Source organism: Stegodyphus dumicola, chromosome 9 (genome assembly GCF_044657685.1).
Source record: "Stegodyphus dumicola isolate Sdum_Otavi_A_Nest chromosome 9, ASM4465768v1".
Lineage (NCBI taxonomy): Eukaryota > Metazoa > Arthropoda > Arachnida > Araneae > Eresidae > Stegodyphus > Stegodyphus dumicola.
The window spans coordinates 114,377,230-114,396,569 of NC_140776.1; the positions used below are offsets into that span (position 1 = coordinate 114,377,230).

The window sequence follows — 19,340 nt, forward strand, 5'->3', positions numbered from 1 at the left end:
ACGTAATATAAAATTATGGTAAATGCATGTTAAAATTTATGGGTCATTGTGTGTTAAGTATAGTATGATGAGGGTGTACTGGTTCCTTCAACTGAGGCCTGTAATTACCCCTGTACAGTTGTTCCCTTCACCCTCTTCAAGTAAGATAATGTTGGAGGCTCTCATTTTATGAGTGTTTGTAATTTTTTTATATTATTATTATATATATTTTTTTATTATGGAATGTATTAGTGCAGTTCTCAAAGGCCAGTTACCTTAATGCAAGGAACGGAGGCCTTTTCAAGTAACTGTCTAGGCACCCTGGGCCACCAGTGCAGAGAACACACTGGTTAGCTCAAGAGGACAGCCCTATTGATGGATATGTTTGTTTAGAAGTATTGCGAGGCCTTCCAGTATGGTAAAATAAAGGAATTGTAAATGAAAGATGATAACGGTGAAACCATAAATTCTGAAAATCTTAATCCTATTATTATATGGTATTAAAATATAATTTATCAATATGAAAATTAATATCATAAATATTTATGTGCATTTAATTATAAGTAATGATTATGTAAAAGTTTATTTTGTGATATTCTGTAATAACAAGAACCTTCCCTGAAGAATTATGATTATGTGAACTCTCAAGCAAAAACACTTTTGGACTGAAATGCTGAAAAATTCAATAGGACTCTAAAAATTAAAAATTTCAAAACAAAAAACAAAAAAATTATCTTTATAAATTATTCTTTACAGAACAAAAATTTAATGACGACATTTTTTTTTTTTTAAACATTTGCTAGTGTTTTAACTCTTTCTCTTTAAAAAGGCTTCTCTCTCGCTACGCCTTTTTCTTTTTGAAGGAGGGAATATGTAAGATAAAAATGTATGAATCAGAATTATAACTATAAACATTAATTCTTCCTCTCTATTCTAAGATCGTAATAACTTATCTGCATTGCGTCATTCAAATTAATCATGCGATCTTACGTCCGTTAATACCAGATGCCTCTTGACGTCCAATCACCGAATTGTAAACCAAAACTTTTCTCTTCGCGTGCTTCCATCTTTCATAACTACGCACTTCAGCTTTTGCTCTCTACTTTGCTAAGATGGAATTTCGCTGGCTTGCTTTCTATCTCAACAATATCTAAAATGTAAATCTTCTGTGGAAAGGCACGACTAGAGTGCCAAGTGATCTGTGGCCACATATGTCAATTGGAAATAAAAATGGAATTAAAACTGCCTCGACTGCCAAGTTCTTTAAAGACTACGCAATCAAAAATCTTCTTCAATATGGGTCTAATCACGCATCGACACTGCTCCGGCTTTTCCTTGTGCTTTTATTATGACATGTATATATGAATCCAATCTTGCACTTTCAATTGTAGATTATTATTGTTTATTATTAATCTATCAAAAAGGCAATTTTAAGCAGAAAACTTTTAAAATATCAAATATAAAAGATGTTAACATGTTTCAACTAGAGTTTGATAGTGAAAGCACACTTTTAAGAGGACTTTTCTGTAATGCAGAATGTCACAGTGATAATTAAAAGTTATTAAAATAATGTAGGAAAATCTTACTTTTTCTTACTGGAATTTTTCCTGTTTTATTTGTACTTCCTGCCACTACAGGTGGAATTAAAATCTTGTTTTCTTTTACAAATTTTGAGTTGAATTCCTATGAAATTGCAACAAATATCTTAAACTTTGGTATAACATTTGTATTTTCAAACATTTTAAACATCTAAAACCTTACATGCAATATCTACCAAAAATGAAATTAAAATATTTTTCAAACAGAATAGAAATATGATAACCCTTACTGCTCTGCATGATATTTAAAACAAAGTGCAAAGGAATTATTAGCAGGTAGCATAGTAAAAAAGAAAGATATGTAACAAATTTAGAATTATAAAGTAAATATAATTCAGAAAGTATATAACCATTTCAAGTTGTTTTCTTTCTTCATTTTCCTTTACTCGATCTTTAATATCTAAGGCAACTTCTATGCATGAAGATCTCCTAGATATCTATAATCATGTTAATAATTAATTTCTAATCTAAAGCTTTAGATAATGAAAGAAAATTCTATAAACTATTCTACAGCATTTAATTTGAATATACAGTCAAAAGTCGTTAATTCGGACACCCATAATCCAGAATGATCTATAATCCGGACCTCAAAAGTACAAACTTTCTGCGCATGCGTCGTGTTGACTAGACTTTTACGGCTGCGAATTTGTGTGTGCGCGTGCGCAAAATACGGTTACGAATGCGCGTTTAATGTATAACGGACGGTGTAAGCTAAGCTCTAATTATCTATTTCAGTTAATGTTGCAGATTGCGTTGTTCCTTAATCTTAGAATTGGATCCGGCTTATTATTTTTTGCAGATTGTTAGAGCAATTTCATAAAAGTAAGCTTGAACTTTCGAGTATGTCAAATAGAATTTCCGATTTATATTTACTAATATGCAACGGATCTACAAAGCGAAAGTATGTTTTGGAGTCCATTAAACAAAAAGTGGAATTGCTGCAAAAAATGGATAAAGGCATATCCTTTGTTTATCTAAACTTTAACGTTTGTTTATCTAAACTTTGTTTATCTTTAGCGCCGCGGCGGGCGCACAATGAATTGGAAGTTGATCTGTCAGCACTATGCTTATCTTCAGGGCAGATGTTTTTATTTTATTTGGCTTATAATTGCTTACTAAATGTAGTATTTCATTTCGATATACTCCGTCTTTGATATGATTCAAATCAAATGCCTCGTCATTATAATTCGCTTCCGATAGCGAAGAAAGTAACAGAGGTTATTGAAAACGAAAAAATTTCGATTGACAAATTAGTCGGTATTCTCGACACAGCAATTATAGGACTTGAACAGTGGAACTTTGTAACTGAACAAGAAATTATGTATGTTTATAGAATTAAAGACAATGTATTATCACATAAAAAACGAAGCAACTTACATTGAAAGAAATGTTTAATAAAGTAAACAAATAAATATTAAGCTTTTTTTTTTTGTAAATTTTGATACATTTTAGATCATAATTGTTCTTTATTTCGTAAATTGGTTTCATATTTTTAATTTTATAATTTCTGCATGCCATCTTACGCGATTTAAACTGATGATCTATAATCCGGAAAAATCAATCATCCGGAATCGCCGAAGTCCCGACGAGTCCGGATTAACGACTTTTGACTGTATATATATATATAATATAAAATCAAACTGTTTCATTTTTAGTAGCAGTAATAGTAACGAACAACTTACAGGTTCTGTTGCTACTTCAATCTTATCCAATTCTTCAATAGCCTACAGTGAAAAAACATTTTACAGAATAACCAGAAGTGTCATTTGCAGATTTAAGATTATTTTTTATAGCTACAATATATACATACACAATGTGTACATAAAGTAAAATAAAAATTTTATTCGTTTTTATATTTTATTTGATAATTGTGGGAATATCTGATTTACATATCATTACTTTTCTTCTAGTATTGTAAATATTGCTAACATCTTATTAGCCGAGTTCAGCTTTAGAAAAAGAGAAAAAGTGCAAAGTTATGGAAATATAACAAAATTGATAAATAAGAATGAATTTAAGACGTTTGAATTTAATAACAGTTTTCAAAAAATGCATGAACTTATTAATACGTAATTTCAAGTAGATAAGCTATGCATGTGTAAAAGTTGAAAATTTAGGGTTGCAGCATACCTGAAGGAAATTTTTTTCCCTTTCTGTCTGTAAAACTTTCTAGTTAAATCGTAAGTTAAGCAAAGTGAAACAGTTTAAGCACTTGGTGTAAAAACACTGTAATTCATGTACTTTCTGACACAGTAATTTATGTATACTGAACTCTGAAGTTTTGTCTGCTTTTTCTGATAACCACCTTTTATTTAAAAGGCACAGGAAATATTATTTCACCAGTGCTAATTTTTACATGTGTCTCGCAGCTGACTTGCTTATTGTTTGCTTGTTGAATTTTTAAAATTATTATTTTTATTTTGACTCCCATTTAAAGAAAAAGTTATACTGCTTTTATGCTCTCAACAATGAAGAAAGCAACAGAAATTGGGCTGTGGCTATACAATTTCAAGTTTATAAGAGATGCATTCAGTAGTGGAAATCAAAACAAGAAGAATTACAGAAAATGCCTCAGAATAAAAGATCAGAATGGTGTCAAAACCTGGCTTGTTTTGGAAGACAATTTATAGAAATGGACAATACAGCAGAGAGAAAAGGGATTCTCAGTGTTACCAGGTAGAATTTGCTTTTGAACAAAAGTAATCGCTCAACAAATGGGCATTAAAAACTTTGTTGGAGGATCTAATTGGTGTTTCAGGTTCATGAAAAGAAAGAACTATCCACCAGGACCAAAATAACAGTTGGTCAAAAGCTTTCCATGGGAAGCTTTTGACTTTCTGTCTTAGAAAGAAAAAAGAGGGAGAGAGAGAGATAGCTTCTTTGGAGTATACATCTAAGAAAATTAAAGAGCAAAATTTAAATAGAGATCAAATAATTAATATGGATGAAGTACCCATTATGTTTGATTGTTCTCCAAGCAGAACTGTTCATTTTGTAGATAAAAACACTTTCTGTGTTAACAAGTGGGATAAAAAGTCTTCTTTAACTTGTGTTTTGGGTTGTAGCGTCAAAGAGGAAAAGTTAATCCCTTTGATAATTTCACAAGAAAATCAGTTCAAAAGGAAATGCTCCTAAAGCGCTCATTATTTGCACCAATGAAAAAAGATGGATGTACGAAGAAGTGATGTAGTTTAGACTGAGACAAATCTATTGAAAAAGAAAGAGGCTTTTCCCCAACCTTGGGGGACTTGCTGTTCTGGATTCAATACGATCCCGTTTAGTAGATATGATAACACCCAAAGCAATATAACTTAGCACCAATGTCAGTGAGACCAGCTGGGCCTCCAGAAATTTTACAGCTACTGAGTCTCACCATTCATAGAATTTCCAAGCATGAGCTATGAAAGCAGTGGGAGGAATGAATGCAAAGTGAATGAAAGATTCCATTCTTTCATGAATTCCTGACGGATGAGATATGAGGAGGTTGGTTAATAAAGCATGGCAATCAGTCCGAGCTGATAAGATCATATCAGTTTTCATTAAATAGAAACTCATTGAAAAAAAAAATGAAAATCAAGATTGAAAGAAGTCACTTAGAACAGAGCGATGAAAGTGACCTTGAAGGTCATTAGTTTATTTAATTCTGGCATTGATGAATCGGATTTTTTGGTACATAACAAATTGCAGATTATTAATTATAAAATCTTGTTTGATTATCTAATTTACCTATATTCTTTTTCATAGTATGATAATTTATGGTAATACCAAACCTGTAAAAATAACGTCTATTAGAAATCAGCACAATTTGTCTTGAACAAGTTAGAGGTGAGATTTAAAAATTTTTTTTTAATTATTTATATATTACTCTATAGTTATTTTGTAGATGTTATAAAATGTTATCAGTGATGATTACATCAATACGGAACGAAATTCCTGAATAAATGAATATAGAGTGCCATGTTTTGGAATTTGTTGCTTTGGCATATCCAATGAACTTTCATTTTTTACTTCCTTGTACGAAGTAAAGGAAGTATTGTCAGAGCAAAAAATTTCTGGTATCATATTTCAATACAAATGCAAATTTTGATTGTTCTTGAATACAACTGATTGATGTTTTTATGTGACATCTGCACGTGTGAACAGAATAAAGGATTATCTTTTCCAAAACGAATTGCAAAATGGATTCAGAAGAGATGTTTTCACGACGTATGCATGTACGTACCTTTATATGTATGTATAAAATGAGTAGCCTTCAGAATGTTGAAATTTTGTATATATATATATATTTGCTTTTTTATGTATTTACATGTTTGTTAATATATATATATATATATATATAAATTTTAGAAGAAGCACGACCAGTTTGATAGTGAAACATCATTTATTCTTGAATGAAGAATTTTTTAACACATAACTGTTAGGCAACTAATGTGCCTCATAATTTAAGATATGCAATTAAATTTTAATTAATGGTGAATAGCTAGCAGAGGCTGAACAACACGCTGTCAGCAGGCAGGCGAAGAGGCAAAAGAGAGAGAGAGACTACAGAGTTAGTAGCTATTTATACTAGGTAGGTGCAGAAACTATTCTAAGCTATGACTGGTTTATTTTAGTTTTAGTTACCTTTATCAAGCGGTGTTATGTAACATGGAAAGATCTCGAATTTGGGAGAACAGAGGAATTTACAGGGACAGCATAAAATCTAGAATTGTTAATTTTAAGGTCGCCAATTATTCTTAAAGCAGCTATTGAATTTTGTTATAGCTAACGTATCACCCCCTTCAAAAGAAAGGTTGGGAGAGCAGGGTGGCAGAAAAAGCACTTGTGAAACAAGAGAAAGTTTGTCATATGAGGAAAGACATGAGGAAGAATCAAGGACATAGCCTGCAGGTTTTCCTATGCCCTGCCATTACTCATGATGTTTCTCATATACAGATTATGAATTACTTAAACAACTAATTTACAATTATTACAACAAAAATATAACTTCTAAACAAACTAAATAATAAATTAACACAAATATAATTTTTTTAAAGACCTCAAATTATTAAAATGTCCAATGAAAAATTTTGTAAGGTCTCTTGAAAATAGTTCTACAAGGTAAATGTTTAATAACAGTCTCAAATTTTTCTTGATGAAAAATATTTCCATAGATTTGCCAACTTATCATGTAAAAATATAATACTCAATTTATGATTATTTAAATAAATTCTTCTTATTGTGGATACAAATATTTAATACAATAGAAAATTTAAACATAGTAATATAATGCAATACACAATAATACTTTGACAATTAATTGGCATGTCCTCTCCGACAAAATCAGCGTACCATCTTGGTTGGAGGATGCTTAAGTACAATGTATCAAAAAATCCCCATTCCTTAGAAAAAGGTAACTGATTTTAGGCATCCTACAATTGTCAAAGTTTTTGTTTCAAAAATCTTTCCTGTTAAATTAATCAAATACTACATTATATAGAATTAAACTGAAATTTAAAACAAATAACTCATACAATAAATCCTTTTAAATTTTACAAAAATAAAATTGAATATTACTCTACAATAAAGGAACAATTTTGTTTTAAAATCATGTATAAAGTATGAGCTTGTGAATTAAAATTACAATAATTTTTTTTTGAATCTCCATAATAATAGTTTAGGGAAGGCATTTTAAAATATAAAAAATTTGTATACATCATTCATAAACACAACAAATTTTAAACTTTTCACACCATACAACATCATTTATTGAAATTATGCTTTTCACTATTATTAAGACATTGACGATTTACTTATTTTTTACAAAACCCCACAACTTTCTCTAAATACTAACATATCCACCATATTGGCACATCCAACTGAGTGAACTGGTGTTTAATTTTCACCAGTGACCGAAAGGGATGCCAAATTGGCAGTTACCGTAAAAGGGCCTCCGTTCCTTGGATAGAGGCAACTGGCCTTTCTGAGCTGCTCTATCATTCAATTATAAAAAATTAAAAACACACTCTATTATATGAAAAAATATAAATACTTGGATTAAAAAATGTATTTTTTCATAAGATGAGAGACTTAAAGAAACATTAAAGAAATTCTCGAAAACATTAAAGAAATTCATACAATTTAAAATTTTCAAACAATAATTTCATTCTTAAAATTCAAAATAATATTCAAAATTCAAAAATATAAATTCAGAGACATTTAAGCAATAGTACAAAGATATTAATCGTATTAGGAACCTTTTCTAAGTAAAATCTTCAAAATTCTTTACCAAATTTTTATAAAATTCAGATATATGAAACTACATTAAAAATAAATCATAAAATTTTTAAATGATTAACTTTCATCTTAAAATGATTTAAGCAAAATATTACCATCAATAAATCATAATACAATTACTTATAAATGCAAAGTTATTTTAAAACTTAATTTACTTGATTGAAAAAAAATTTGCTTTGTAAATGGAACTTAATACTACTTCAACATCACTTTTGATGATATTCCATTCTTTGAATGAGAAGAGCACAAAACATTATTTCGTATTTCACATTTCATTGATAAGGGTTACTGAACTTAAAAGCACTTCGGATGTTAAATTTACTTTTACGCCATGATTGGAAATGCATAGACATTGTGAATATTTGTAAAGAACAAGAACCATATAACCATATTTCTATGTTGCAACACTGATCTAAGGACCTTGATACGAAAACTTTTCTTCTCTGCTTCAAAGCAGTGCACCGTGATGCTGTACTTTATTTTTCTCTTTTAGATTTTTGAACTTGCAGATACATGATATCCATTTTGAATTTCTTTTACACATCGAAGTTCGAACAGGTGGTTGGTTAATGCAGACACTGCGATGACGTTTCCATTGGAATTTTAACACACAGGATATGTATCCTGTGAACGCTTCTGTAGTATTGTACTTTTGGCGGAAGATAAAAGCAATTCACATTCTAGTCATGGCCCAAAAAACTGCTGCGTAGATACGCAGCATAGTAAATGATTGGATGGAATTTTAGAAGAAGCATAATCAGCTTGATAGTTAAACATCATTTATTCTTGAATGATGAATTTCTTAACACATAACTGTTAGAAGACTAGGGCTGCTAAATGCACCTCATAATTTTAGATATGCAATTACATTTGAATTAATGGCGAATAGCTAGCAGAGACTGGGCGACACACTGCCAGCAGGCAGGCGAAAAAGTGAAAGAGAGAGCGAGACTAAGCAGTTAATAGCTATTTATACTAGATAGGTGTGGAAAACTATTTATAATAGATTGGTGCTAAGCTATGATTGGTTAATTTTATTGTTAGTATCCTTTTGCAAGTGGCGTTATGTACTTTTGCAAGTGGCGTTAGATATCGAATTTGGGAGAACAGATGAATTTACTGGGACAGCATAAAATCTAGAATCGTTAATTTTAAGGTTACCAATTCTTAAAGCAGGTATCGTATTTTGTTAAATATTACACACACACACATATTATATATATATGTAATTAATTTACTAAAGAAATATTAATTATATTATCTCCCAATATAAATTTAGTAGAAATTTGTGCATTTTATGCTTTAAAAGTGATTGAATTATGTTATGTTCGAATTAAGGTTTTTATGCCTTTAGTTAAACTGCACGCGATAGTTGTAGAATTATCAGCAATTTAAGAGTTGTTTTAGTGGTATTAAGTCTAATGAGGCCACCATTCTTACATTAGAAATTCTTATTAAAATGGTGAATTAAGTCAGTTTGTGCACCAACTACAGTGTGATTTTGCCGTGTGCAGTAAAATAAACTTTAAATTTTGTACACCGAAAACTTTGTTTTCCTGCTCGCTGGCTGAATTGCTTGTTTTGGGGTAGAAACACTAATAATTTTAACCGTAAAATTTGTTTTTTTTTTTTCAACTGCTTTTAACTGTATTCGGTGTTTTACATTTTCTGCATTGTACACATTTTTAATGATGATGTTTTGAGTTTTTATGTATTTTTGCCTTGATGCAAAGTGAGAACTGAATTAAATGAGAAATATACCACTAATGAAATTCGAGGAAAGGCAGCTTATCTACCCAAAATTATGATACATCACATTAATAAAATTTACTAAAATATTAAATTCAGTACATATGAATGTAAATAGTTTAATGCAGAATCCGAAATGAATATAAGAAATCTGATTAAGTTAAGGCAGTGGGGTCTTCAATCTCTGTTCTCCAGGGAAACCACAGTTCTATGAGTCGAGATAAAAATTTGAAAAGAATATTATAAAGTACTTACATTAGTTGACTAGCATTTATTAACTAAAAAATATGAAGATGCATTTAGTCATAGATTAATTTTACAACTTAACACGTGCAATGTTTGGGAAAACTAAATAGTTGTCTAATGGAATATGAATTGAATTTAGATGACAGTGTTAATAATGATACAATGGAGCATGTTTTTCAATTGAAGAAACTATAAAAGAATATTTCCCAGAAGTAACTAAGTGTGACCAGATAAAAATTCGTTTGAGTAATACAATAAATCAGAAGGCTTGCTAGTGAAAGAAATGGAGCAACTTAATGACATATCAACAGATCTGACCTTAAAATCTAAATTTAAGTAAGAGAAGCTCATAAATGTTTGGTTGTAGTTTCATGCAGAATAGCGAGACATTTTTCACTCAACTACAAACATTTTAATGCCATTCAGAACAATGTATTCAAGTGAAAAATCTTTCTCAATGTATGTGGCAACAAAAACAAAATATACAAACAAACCAAATAAAGAATAAAAAATATGACTGCAGATAACATCAATAGAAACAGATCTTGACAGTTTGTTTAAAAAAATGCAAGCACACTCTTGTTACTAAATATAAGGCCTGGAGCATGAATAAATGCTATTACAGGGTTCGTACACATTTCTGCACATGGGAATTAAGTACTTTTAAGGACCATTAATAAAAAAAGCTATAGCAAATGGGAATTGAATAAACTGTCTAATTAAATTAGAAAAAAAAATGAAATAGTTTCAAAATGCTTATGTTTTACTTCTTGCCTAGAAACTCGAGTACCCTGCCATTTATATTAGATATAGGAAAAAATTATAACCCATGAACCATTCACCCATTCAAAAGATAACCATATTTGTCAGTGAATTGTCAAAAATATTTCTATAATATGCTAATTCACACTCAATATGGCAGTGGGAAAAACAGACAGAAAATTCAGATGATTAAAATTAAGGACCATCTACCGATTTTGGCCGTAATTAAGGACTTTCAAGGACCAAAATTCGAATCCAAAAAACGTAAGGACTCTTAGGGACCATGCGAACCCTGAATAAATGAGTAAATTACATTAATTTTATCTTAAAAATTTGCGACAAAAAATCACAATATTTTTTATTTTATTTATTTATTTATTTATTTTTATGATTTACCCCCCAAAAACCCTTATGCTTTTAAGGGTTTTGAGAGTCAACAAAGTTTGAAGACTACCGAGTTAAGATAATAAAACTAAGAATATGAAATCTTAGAAACTTAAAAATATAAGATAGAAGAGAATAAATACCATAACAAAGCTTTTCCAATAAACCATTAAAAAATCCCCATAGTGTTGCATGTATCCAGTGCTAAATTTTGGACTTAGTATAATACTGCAGTATGGTAAAAGACAAAATATTTTTTGGATGAATTTTCAAAAATTACATTTCAAAGGCAACTGAATTCTGCAACAATATTCCTTAGTTCACCATGATGGCTCTTCTGCATACACGTCAAAATAGCATGTTTTTGTTCATTATATTTTTACATCTGCAGCTGAAGAAAGAGAGGCTGCCAGAATTTCAAATCTACTAGACTGCATGCTTAATTTACATTATGGGAATTCCTGTTTTTTCATGTTTAAATGTTCTTATACTTATCACAGAAATAACACAACATTTAATCAGAAAACAGAATAGCTCACACTGCTTAAAAACTTATCATGCTACTAGGCCTATGAGAAAGGATTAATATTTAATCAGAGTAGATATATTTTTAAAACCCCAAACTCATCAAAACAGTTCAGCCTGACTTAAATACTCAGTTTACAGTCACAATCATAAACACATTCTACACTTAATAAAAATTACTTGTTTGAACCAATATAATAAATTGATGTTCATTCAGTCTGGGGTTTGAATCCTGGCAAACAAACTGGACTGCATGGTCATTTTTATAGTTTTCCACTTATGTAACATCTTTATGAGCTAGTTTCCATTGGAAAATCCTTTACAAAGGCATCCCTCCTCTTAGTCAGATAGCCCTCAAGTGCTTTGCCATAGTCAAATAAACGAAACCATGCACTTTTATTTGTTAAGTCTTTTTTTCCATGAATCCAATTTTTTTGCTAAGTCTTTTGTTTGAATGCATGGGTTTTATCATTTAATCAATAAATTAATATCTAGAACAATATATGAAACATAACCAAACATGGAGGTAAAATATTTCAAATCTTTTTTGGTAGTTACAGATTAGCACAACTACCTCGCAGAATGGCAATATTTTCTGAATCTACATAACATTTAAAAAAATTTTAACAAGGAATATTGACATTTTTGTATGTGTTATCTGTGTTCTAAGTTCCAACAATTTTTATAGATATACTGTGACATGTTTATATGAAATTCTATTTTAAAATACACACTTGTGGGATTTACTTGCAGTGGAAGAAATTTCGGATACAAAATCGCCAAAGGGAAGAATTATTTCGTATCAATTCTTAAAGCAACCACAAAATTTCCCCTGGGAAAAATGACCAAAAACAAAACTTCCCACAAATTTATTGATTAATTTTCAGGATAAATATTTAATTAAAATGTCAAATATGTGCATAATACTATATCTGTAAGTCATAAATATTTCATTTCAGTTATAAGTCATCATTCTTTTTTTACTATAAACAATCACCAAATTGCGTTATAGTGGTTGTGGTACTATGTAAGTACTTCTTTTTTGTATCAAAGCATTAAAAATTAAGGCTTGTTACAAAAATATATACAGCATGCCAGTTAAGATTTGTATATCTAAATTAATAAAACTTTTGAATTAGTGAACCATAATATATTATAATAATTAAAGGTTAAATGAAAAATTAAAATGTATATAAAAACTAAATTAAAATGGACTCTCGATTAACTGGAGTAATACTGAGCTTGACATCCATGTTTAATACAATCATGGTTAATCTGACAGTGACAGCAGTTTGAGGAGGGACAGAAAAGAGGAATAAATAACCCATATTATTATTAAAAGAAAATATCTATAACAGTTTACCTGCATTTTTAAGCAGTATAACCTCTGAGTGGCCAGGGTTTCGCTAAGAAAGCACAAATTTCTCAAACCTACTATAAGAACAACTTATTTTTTTGATTTTAATGTAAAAACTCTCTTAGTATTACACACCTGGATTTGTGTTCCTTTGATATATTGCCTTAATTTCTTTGCGATATTTTAATATGCGTGTATACGTTCTTACAGATATCACAAAAAATATTCTAGGCTGCGTATATACGGCCTTGCTGCTTAGAGGGTTAATTTGGAGAATAATTTCATTTGGTTACGAAAATTAATCAGCATTCAAAATAAAATAAATAAATAAAAAAGGCATTTCAAAACAGAAAGAACAACACTGTTTATATTAATCTTATTTAGGAACACGGGATTCAACAGGAAGCAGATGATTAATGACTGTGCACTTAATTAATTTTTACAATTTAGCAATATATTTTTAATGGATGATTTCAAATTACTTTTAATGTTTATACTTCAGACTATACGTAATTAAATTATGTACTGCTTTGAATAAAACATGACATCATCTACGACCACTGCTGTTATCCTACACATTTTCTTCTTCTTTCTGTATTTCCCATCGAGTTCTTTTTCAAAAAACAATTTTTTTTTTTTTTATTTATTTTGACAGAAATTTTTCACTATTTCATAATAAACAAATTAATCTTTTTTTTTTTTTTTTTTTTTTTTTTTTAAACAAGGCCAGATTAATTGGGAGTTGACTGTAGTAACTTTAGAATTTTTTTAAAAAATGGACAGATTAAATTTGAATAAAAGAAAGCTTATATAGTTGTATGCATGTAATATGACCCTTAAAATCTCACCTTGCTTACAGCGAAGGAAACATCCTTGTCTTTTTCATCAGTCATTAATGTTTTGACACAGGATTCCAGTTGCTGCAGTAACAAGCTATCTTTTGGCAATTTTATCAGTCCTTTCAATCTAGGTAAAATTGTACACAAACGGAGACGAATGTTGGGCACGGGATCAACTAAAGGAAGGGGAAAAAAAAAAAAAAAAAAAAAAAAAAAAAAAAAAAAAAAAAACTACATGCAAACATTTTCAAAGATGTGATAAATCAGAAATCTAATATTAGAGATTCTCAAAACTCTTCTTTCTACACAGAACTAACAATAAAATCCTAGAAGGAAAATTTTCAATAAATTGGGAAATGATAAAAATTAAAGTTCACTTTTAACAGAGGACAAAACCATTCTTTTCTTCCCTAAAATGAAAATAGAACTTTCTAGGTATACTTCCAACAAAAGATCCATTCCTGTTTTGTGAGTCAAACTGCAAATCTTTATTCCTGACCTGCTTTCAACAAGAGCTGTCCACGAACTATAAAAAAGCTACAACTCTGTTTCCTTGAATTGGAATAAATTTGCTCAGCAAAGTGAATTGATTCTTTGAAACAGTTCTGGAGAAGATTGTTCAACTCTACTGTGCATGAAGCAAACAGTTAATGATATAACTGGTTTATGTAATTGGGCTCTGTAAATATAATGGTTTCTCATTACAGTACAAAGTCCAAAATCCGGACACGTCGGGACTTCAGCGATTCGGGATTTTTTCGGACATTAGATCATTAGTTTAAATCTAATAAGATAGCCTGTAGAAATTATAAAATTAAAAATATGAAATCGTGATTTATGAAATAATGAAGTATTTATGATCAAATCAAAAAAATCAAAATTTACAAAAAAAGCTTAATATATATTTATTTATCTTATTAAACATTTCTTTCAATGTACGTTTTTTATGTTGCTTTGTTTTTTGTGCTAATACTTTCTCTTTAATTTTGTAGACAGACATAATCTCTTGTTCAGTTACATTGCTGAAGTCCTGTAACTGCTGTTTAGAGAATTCCGACTAAGTTGTCAATCAAAATTTCCTCATTTTCAGTAAATTCTCTGTCACTTTCTTCACTATCGGTAGTGATAATTTCTGGATCTTGAACCATACTACAGATTTCACCATTCATTAATTGATTGATGATTGAGAAGCATTGTCATCATAATGAAAAACTTCTTTTCTATTATTCTTCATTTATTACCGCTTCTCCACATTTCTTCACAAATCCGTTAATTGGAGAATTTCAACTTTGGCGTTATCTGAAAACCTTTAAAATTAGCGGCTATCATCATCAAATTTAGTTATCCTTCACTATAGATATTTGGCTATGCATCATGAGCTTGGCGATTAACGATAAGTTGTTTTGTAAAATTTTATCTTGCTTCTATTGTGCACTGAGACAATTAAGCCTGAATTGTATTAGTTATTTATTATACTTATGTCTATTTCTCGCACATGCTTAAGGCTTATCAGAGTTTTGAATACATAAATTCCCACCATATATTTAAACCTTATTGAGGGCCAGCGCTAGATATCTTACTGCCTCTGCGAGTCCTAAATTCTGCGACTCGGTGCGGCCATACAAGCCCTGGTGCTGGTTCTGGGTTTATGTGAATAACAAATCAGTTATTCTTAATTCAAATAGCCCTAAATGTAATCTTTGGGTCTATGAGTATCACCAACAAAATCTATTAGGAATTTTTGGTAAATTTTTCCTCGTCAACATTTTTTAGCGCACTTAACTTAAATCTGTAATCATCACCAAGCATAATATCAACATAAAAGGTTACCATACTCCTTTATTATTGAATGACTAACATAAAAAAATTGTGTAGGCGTTGCTATATGAGTCATTACTCAAGTTGTCATGTTTTGATAAAAATGCAGTGATGAAAGGAAAGTACAATAAATAATGATTCGTCAGGCTGGCGTCAAATCAAGGATGTATCTATGTGGAATGCTTCGGTTTGAGATGTGTGCCAAGCAGATACTCAGCAATGGAGCCAAATTACTGATCATACAAATTTATGCTAAAATGATTGTTTTTTCAATAGAAAGGTATTTTATTTAGTTTTGAAGTGAAATTAACAATCGGGACTCTCCAGATGTTTTATTATGCATGGAGGGGGGAATCAAATGCGCATGCGTAAAGCCTATGAGCAAAACATCGTTGGTGGTTTTGAGGTCTGTATTTTACATCATTCCGGATAATGGACGTCCGGATTTTGGACTTTGTACTGTATAAAATATTCATTACTTTTCTATTTTTAAGTCTTCCATCAATGGAAAATGAAGCCATAAGAAGATGTCTGAGACATTATTAACAGCAACTGCTGAACTATGGCCATCAGAAAGAATATCAAAAATAAATTTTCTTGAATGTTTATTTATGTTGTTTTTCCTAAATAAATTACTAACAAAATTGTATTGAAATATAAAAAATAATAAAAACATACAAATGGATATAATTAAAATTAAATTGAATAAAAAATTGAATAATAAGAAACTGAATTTTCTGGCATGTTTATATATGTAGAATCAGAAAGAAAGAATATCCATCAGAAAGAATATCAAAAATAAATTTTCTTGAATGTTTATATATGTTGTTTTTCCTAAATAAATTGCTAACAAAATTGTATTGAAATATAAAAATAATAAAAATATACAAATGGATATAATTAAAATTAAATTGAATAATAAGAAATGGAATTTTTTTGGCATGTTTATATACATTATTATTTTAAATAAATTGCTTACATAATTGCATTAAATACAGTAAATTTTGCTGAATTATGTTATTTTAAATAAACTGCTGAGAAACTCAGTATTATGTAAATACTTCAATAAATACAAATTTATACCAATGTACACAATGAATAACTTGTGTTGCACTGTTACTGAACGAATAGCCAATTTATTGTTCACCATAGTCAATTTTGTTTTCATGGATGTTTATAACATTTTAAAACAAATTACATTTTCTTGAACATGAATTGCACCAACATTGTTTTCTCTTGCCAAGGTTGCTCTACTCTAAATTCTATTTAATTTAAAAACAAAAATATATACTTCACATTTAATTAAAAAAACTCTACCTTATAATTAACCCTTTTACTAAAACTGAAATGCATATTGTGATCAAAAGGATAGCTACATGCAAACCATAACTTTTTTTCAACTGGTAGTATCATCCCTAAACCAATCAGGTTGGAAATTACACTAATCATCAAAATTACAGGATAATGACAGAAATAAAACTTAACTGATTTTTAATGAAAAAATATTAAAAGAAATTTTTACAAAATCATTAGTTAACATAAATTACAACGTTTGGCAGTTGATGTTTCACAAAATATTGAAATTAAAACTAAATTTATCGAAATTGGAAAATGATGGAAAAATGAAGTCACTTCTTGTGGAAAAATGTTTTTCATTAATATGGTGGATAGTCACATTGGACAGATATGCATACCTCACATCTTGATTTCATTAACTTTACCAGAGTGTTGATCAAATCTTGTAGAACTGCATGCCAGGCTTCTAAACCTGCACTTTTCAGCTCTTGAAGGGTTTAGGGAGAAATTTGGTGTGCTGAATTCTGCACCCGAAGGTATCCCATACATGCTCAATTGGATTCAAGTCAGGTGAGTAAGGTGGCCAATCCATTATTGTGATATCTTCTGTTTGAAAGTATTCTGACACCACATATATGCTTAATGACCTCCAGCATTGTCATACATTATCAAAAACGCAGGGCAACAGCACCCCTAAACAGTCTAACTTGGGGTTCCAATATCTTGTCCACATATCTTTGAGTAGTTACAGAACCTTCCTGAAAGATATGCAGCTAGGTGTGGCCATTTGTCATGATTCCTTACTCTCTCCAGGAATGTCTAAAATCACTGTTTAGACTGTTTTGTATTAGCTGAGAAATGCTTGGTGCCAGAGCGGAATCTTGGCTAATGGCGCATGCGCCGCCGGAATTGGCACTGAAATGTATTCTGTGAGAAACTTGATTTTGTGGTACATTCGAAGTTGCGATTTATATGTTACGCTGTAAGGGGAAACCTAGCGCCTGAGAGTCGCTATGGAAAATAAATGTATTGAAACTGTGTAATGTGTGTGGAGTTATTTTATTATGATACATAGCTATCGACGGTAAACAGAATAAGTCAATTCAAGATTTGTGGCTGATCAGAGCCAGAACAGCTAATGAAGTTTATGAGACTGTGATATTACTTTCAGTTTGTGAAATGAAGAATTACATAGGATACTTCCAGATTGAAGTTCTGTAGGAACAAAAGGGTAGGTACCCTTCTCCTTTTTGAAGCTCTTTATTTGTTTATTGACTTTTGCTAATTAAAATGTCACTAAAGGAGATATTAGCGAAAAAACGTACATTGAAAACACAGTTAACAAAATTAAAACAAAAGTTTGCGGACGAAAATGTCCAAGGAATTGACTTGGAAGTACTAAAGAATAAAGTGTTTGAGACAGAAATAAATTCTAATTTCGATTCTTTGTTCGGGTTATGTACGAAAGAAAGTATTTATGCTTATGTAAAAGAGAAAGAAGAGATTGACGATATTCTCTTAGATGTAGAAGTCAAATTAAATCGTAAATTAGCTAAACTTTCCAAAGAAATTAAATCTGAGCCTTCGGTTTGCACGAATACTGAGAACAATTTTAAATTACCCAAAATTAATTTGCCAATGTTTTCAGGTAACTTACATGAGTGGCTTTCATTTAAAGATATCTTTTTAGCCAGTGTTGATTCAAATCCTAATTTAACAGATGACGTCAAATTACAGTACTTAAAATCTGCGCTAAGAGGAGATGCTTATCGTATTGTGCAGTCAATATCCATAGTTGACTCTAATTATAAATTAGCCTTTTCATTACTAGAAGAAAGGTTCTCTAATCACCGTGAACAAGTGTATGCTCATCTGAGACGATTTATGAATATGCATCCTATGCAAAATGAGTCTGCGTCAGCAATATTAAACCCAATTGACATTACAAATGAATGCGTGAGATCATAAGAAGTTTTAAATCAGAGTGTTAACGGTTTTTCTTCCAATGTATTTGCATACATTTTAGGGCAAAAATTAGATCCTAACACCAAAATATGGTGGGAAAGAAAATTAGAGAAAGAGAATTTGCCTAATTTAACAGATCTTATAGAATTTCTTAAAGATTATACAAGAACTCTCAACGCTTCAAATAGTGTGATTAACACAAAAAAAGTTACACATAGAGTTACCGCTGTTGTTTCTAATGCAAATTAAAAACATACACGGAATTCATGTAGGTTATGTAATTTGAGCAATCACAAGTTTTTTAATTGTCCTAAATTTCAGAAATTAAAGTGTAAAAGAAAGGGTAGAATTTGTGAAAAAACAGAATTTATGTTTTTGTTGTTTTCATTTGCACAGTGTGAGAAATTGCCGTTCTAATTACTTGTGCAAAAAGTGTAAGAAAAAACATAGCTTTCTCTTGTGCTATCAAAACGAAAATAATTCCGTTGGCACCACAGTAGAAAGAGCAGACACTTTAGATCAGGAGTTGGGTGATCAAAACAGCAA

General features: G+C 30.2%; 1 protein-coding gene across 3 annotated transcripts in view; it reads right to left on the reverse strand.

The window, feature by feature from the left end:
- The window catches only part of LOC118184467 (serine/threonine-protein phosphatase 4 regulatory subunit 4-like), a 197,575-nt gene that overhangs the window by 43,595 nt on the left and 134,640 nt on the right, over positions 1–19,340 (reverse strand). For all 3 annotated transcript variants that reach the window (XM_035354141.2, XM_035354139.2, XM_085823948.1), the window contains exons 18-21: positions 13,725–13,891; positions 3,260–3,301; positions 1,928–2,014; positions 1,566–1,662 (exon numbers count right to left, since the gene is read on the reverse strand). In XM_035354141.2, coding sequence (XP_035210032.1) covers positions 1,566–1,662; positions 1,928–2,014; positions 3,260–3,301; positions 13,725–13,891 — 393 coding nt within the window. The remainder of the gene's footprint in view (positions 1–1,565; positions 1,663–1,927; positions 2,015–3,259; positions 3,302–13,724; positions 13,892–19,340) is intronic.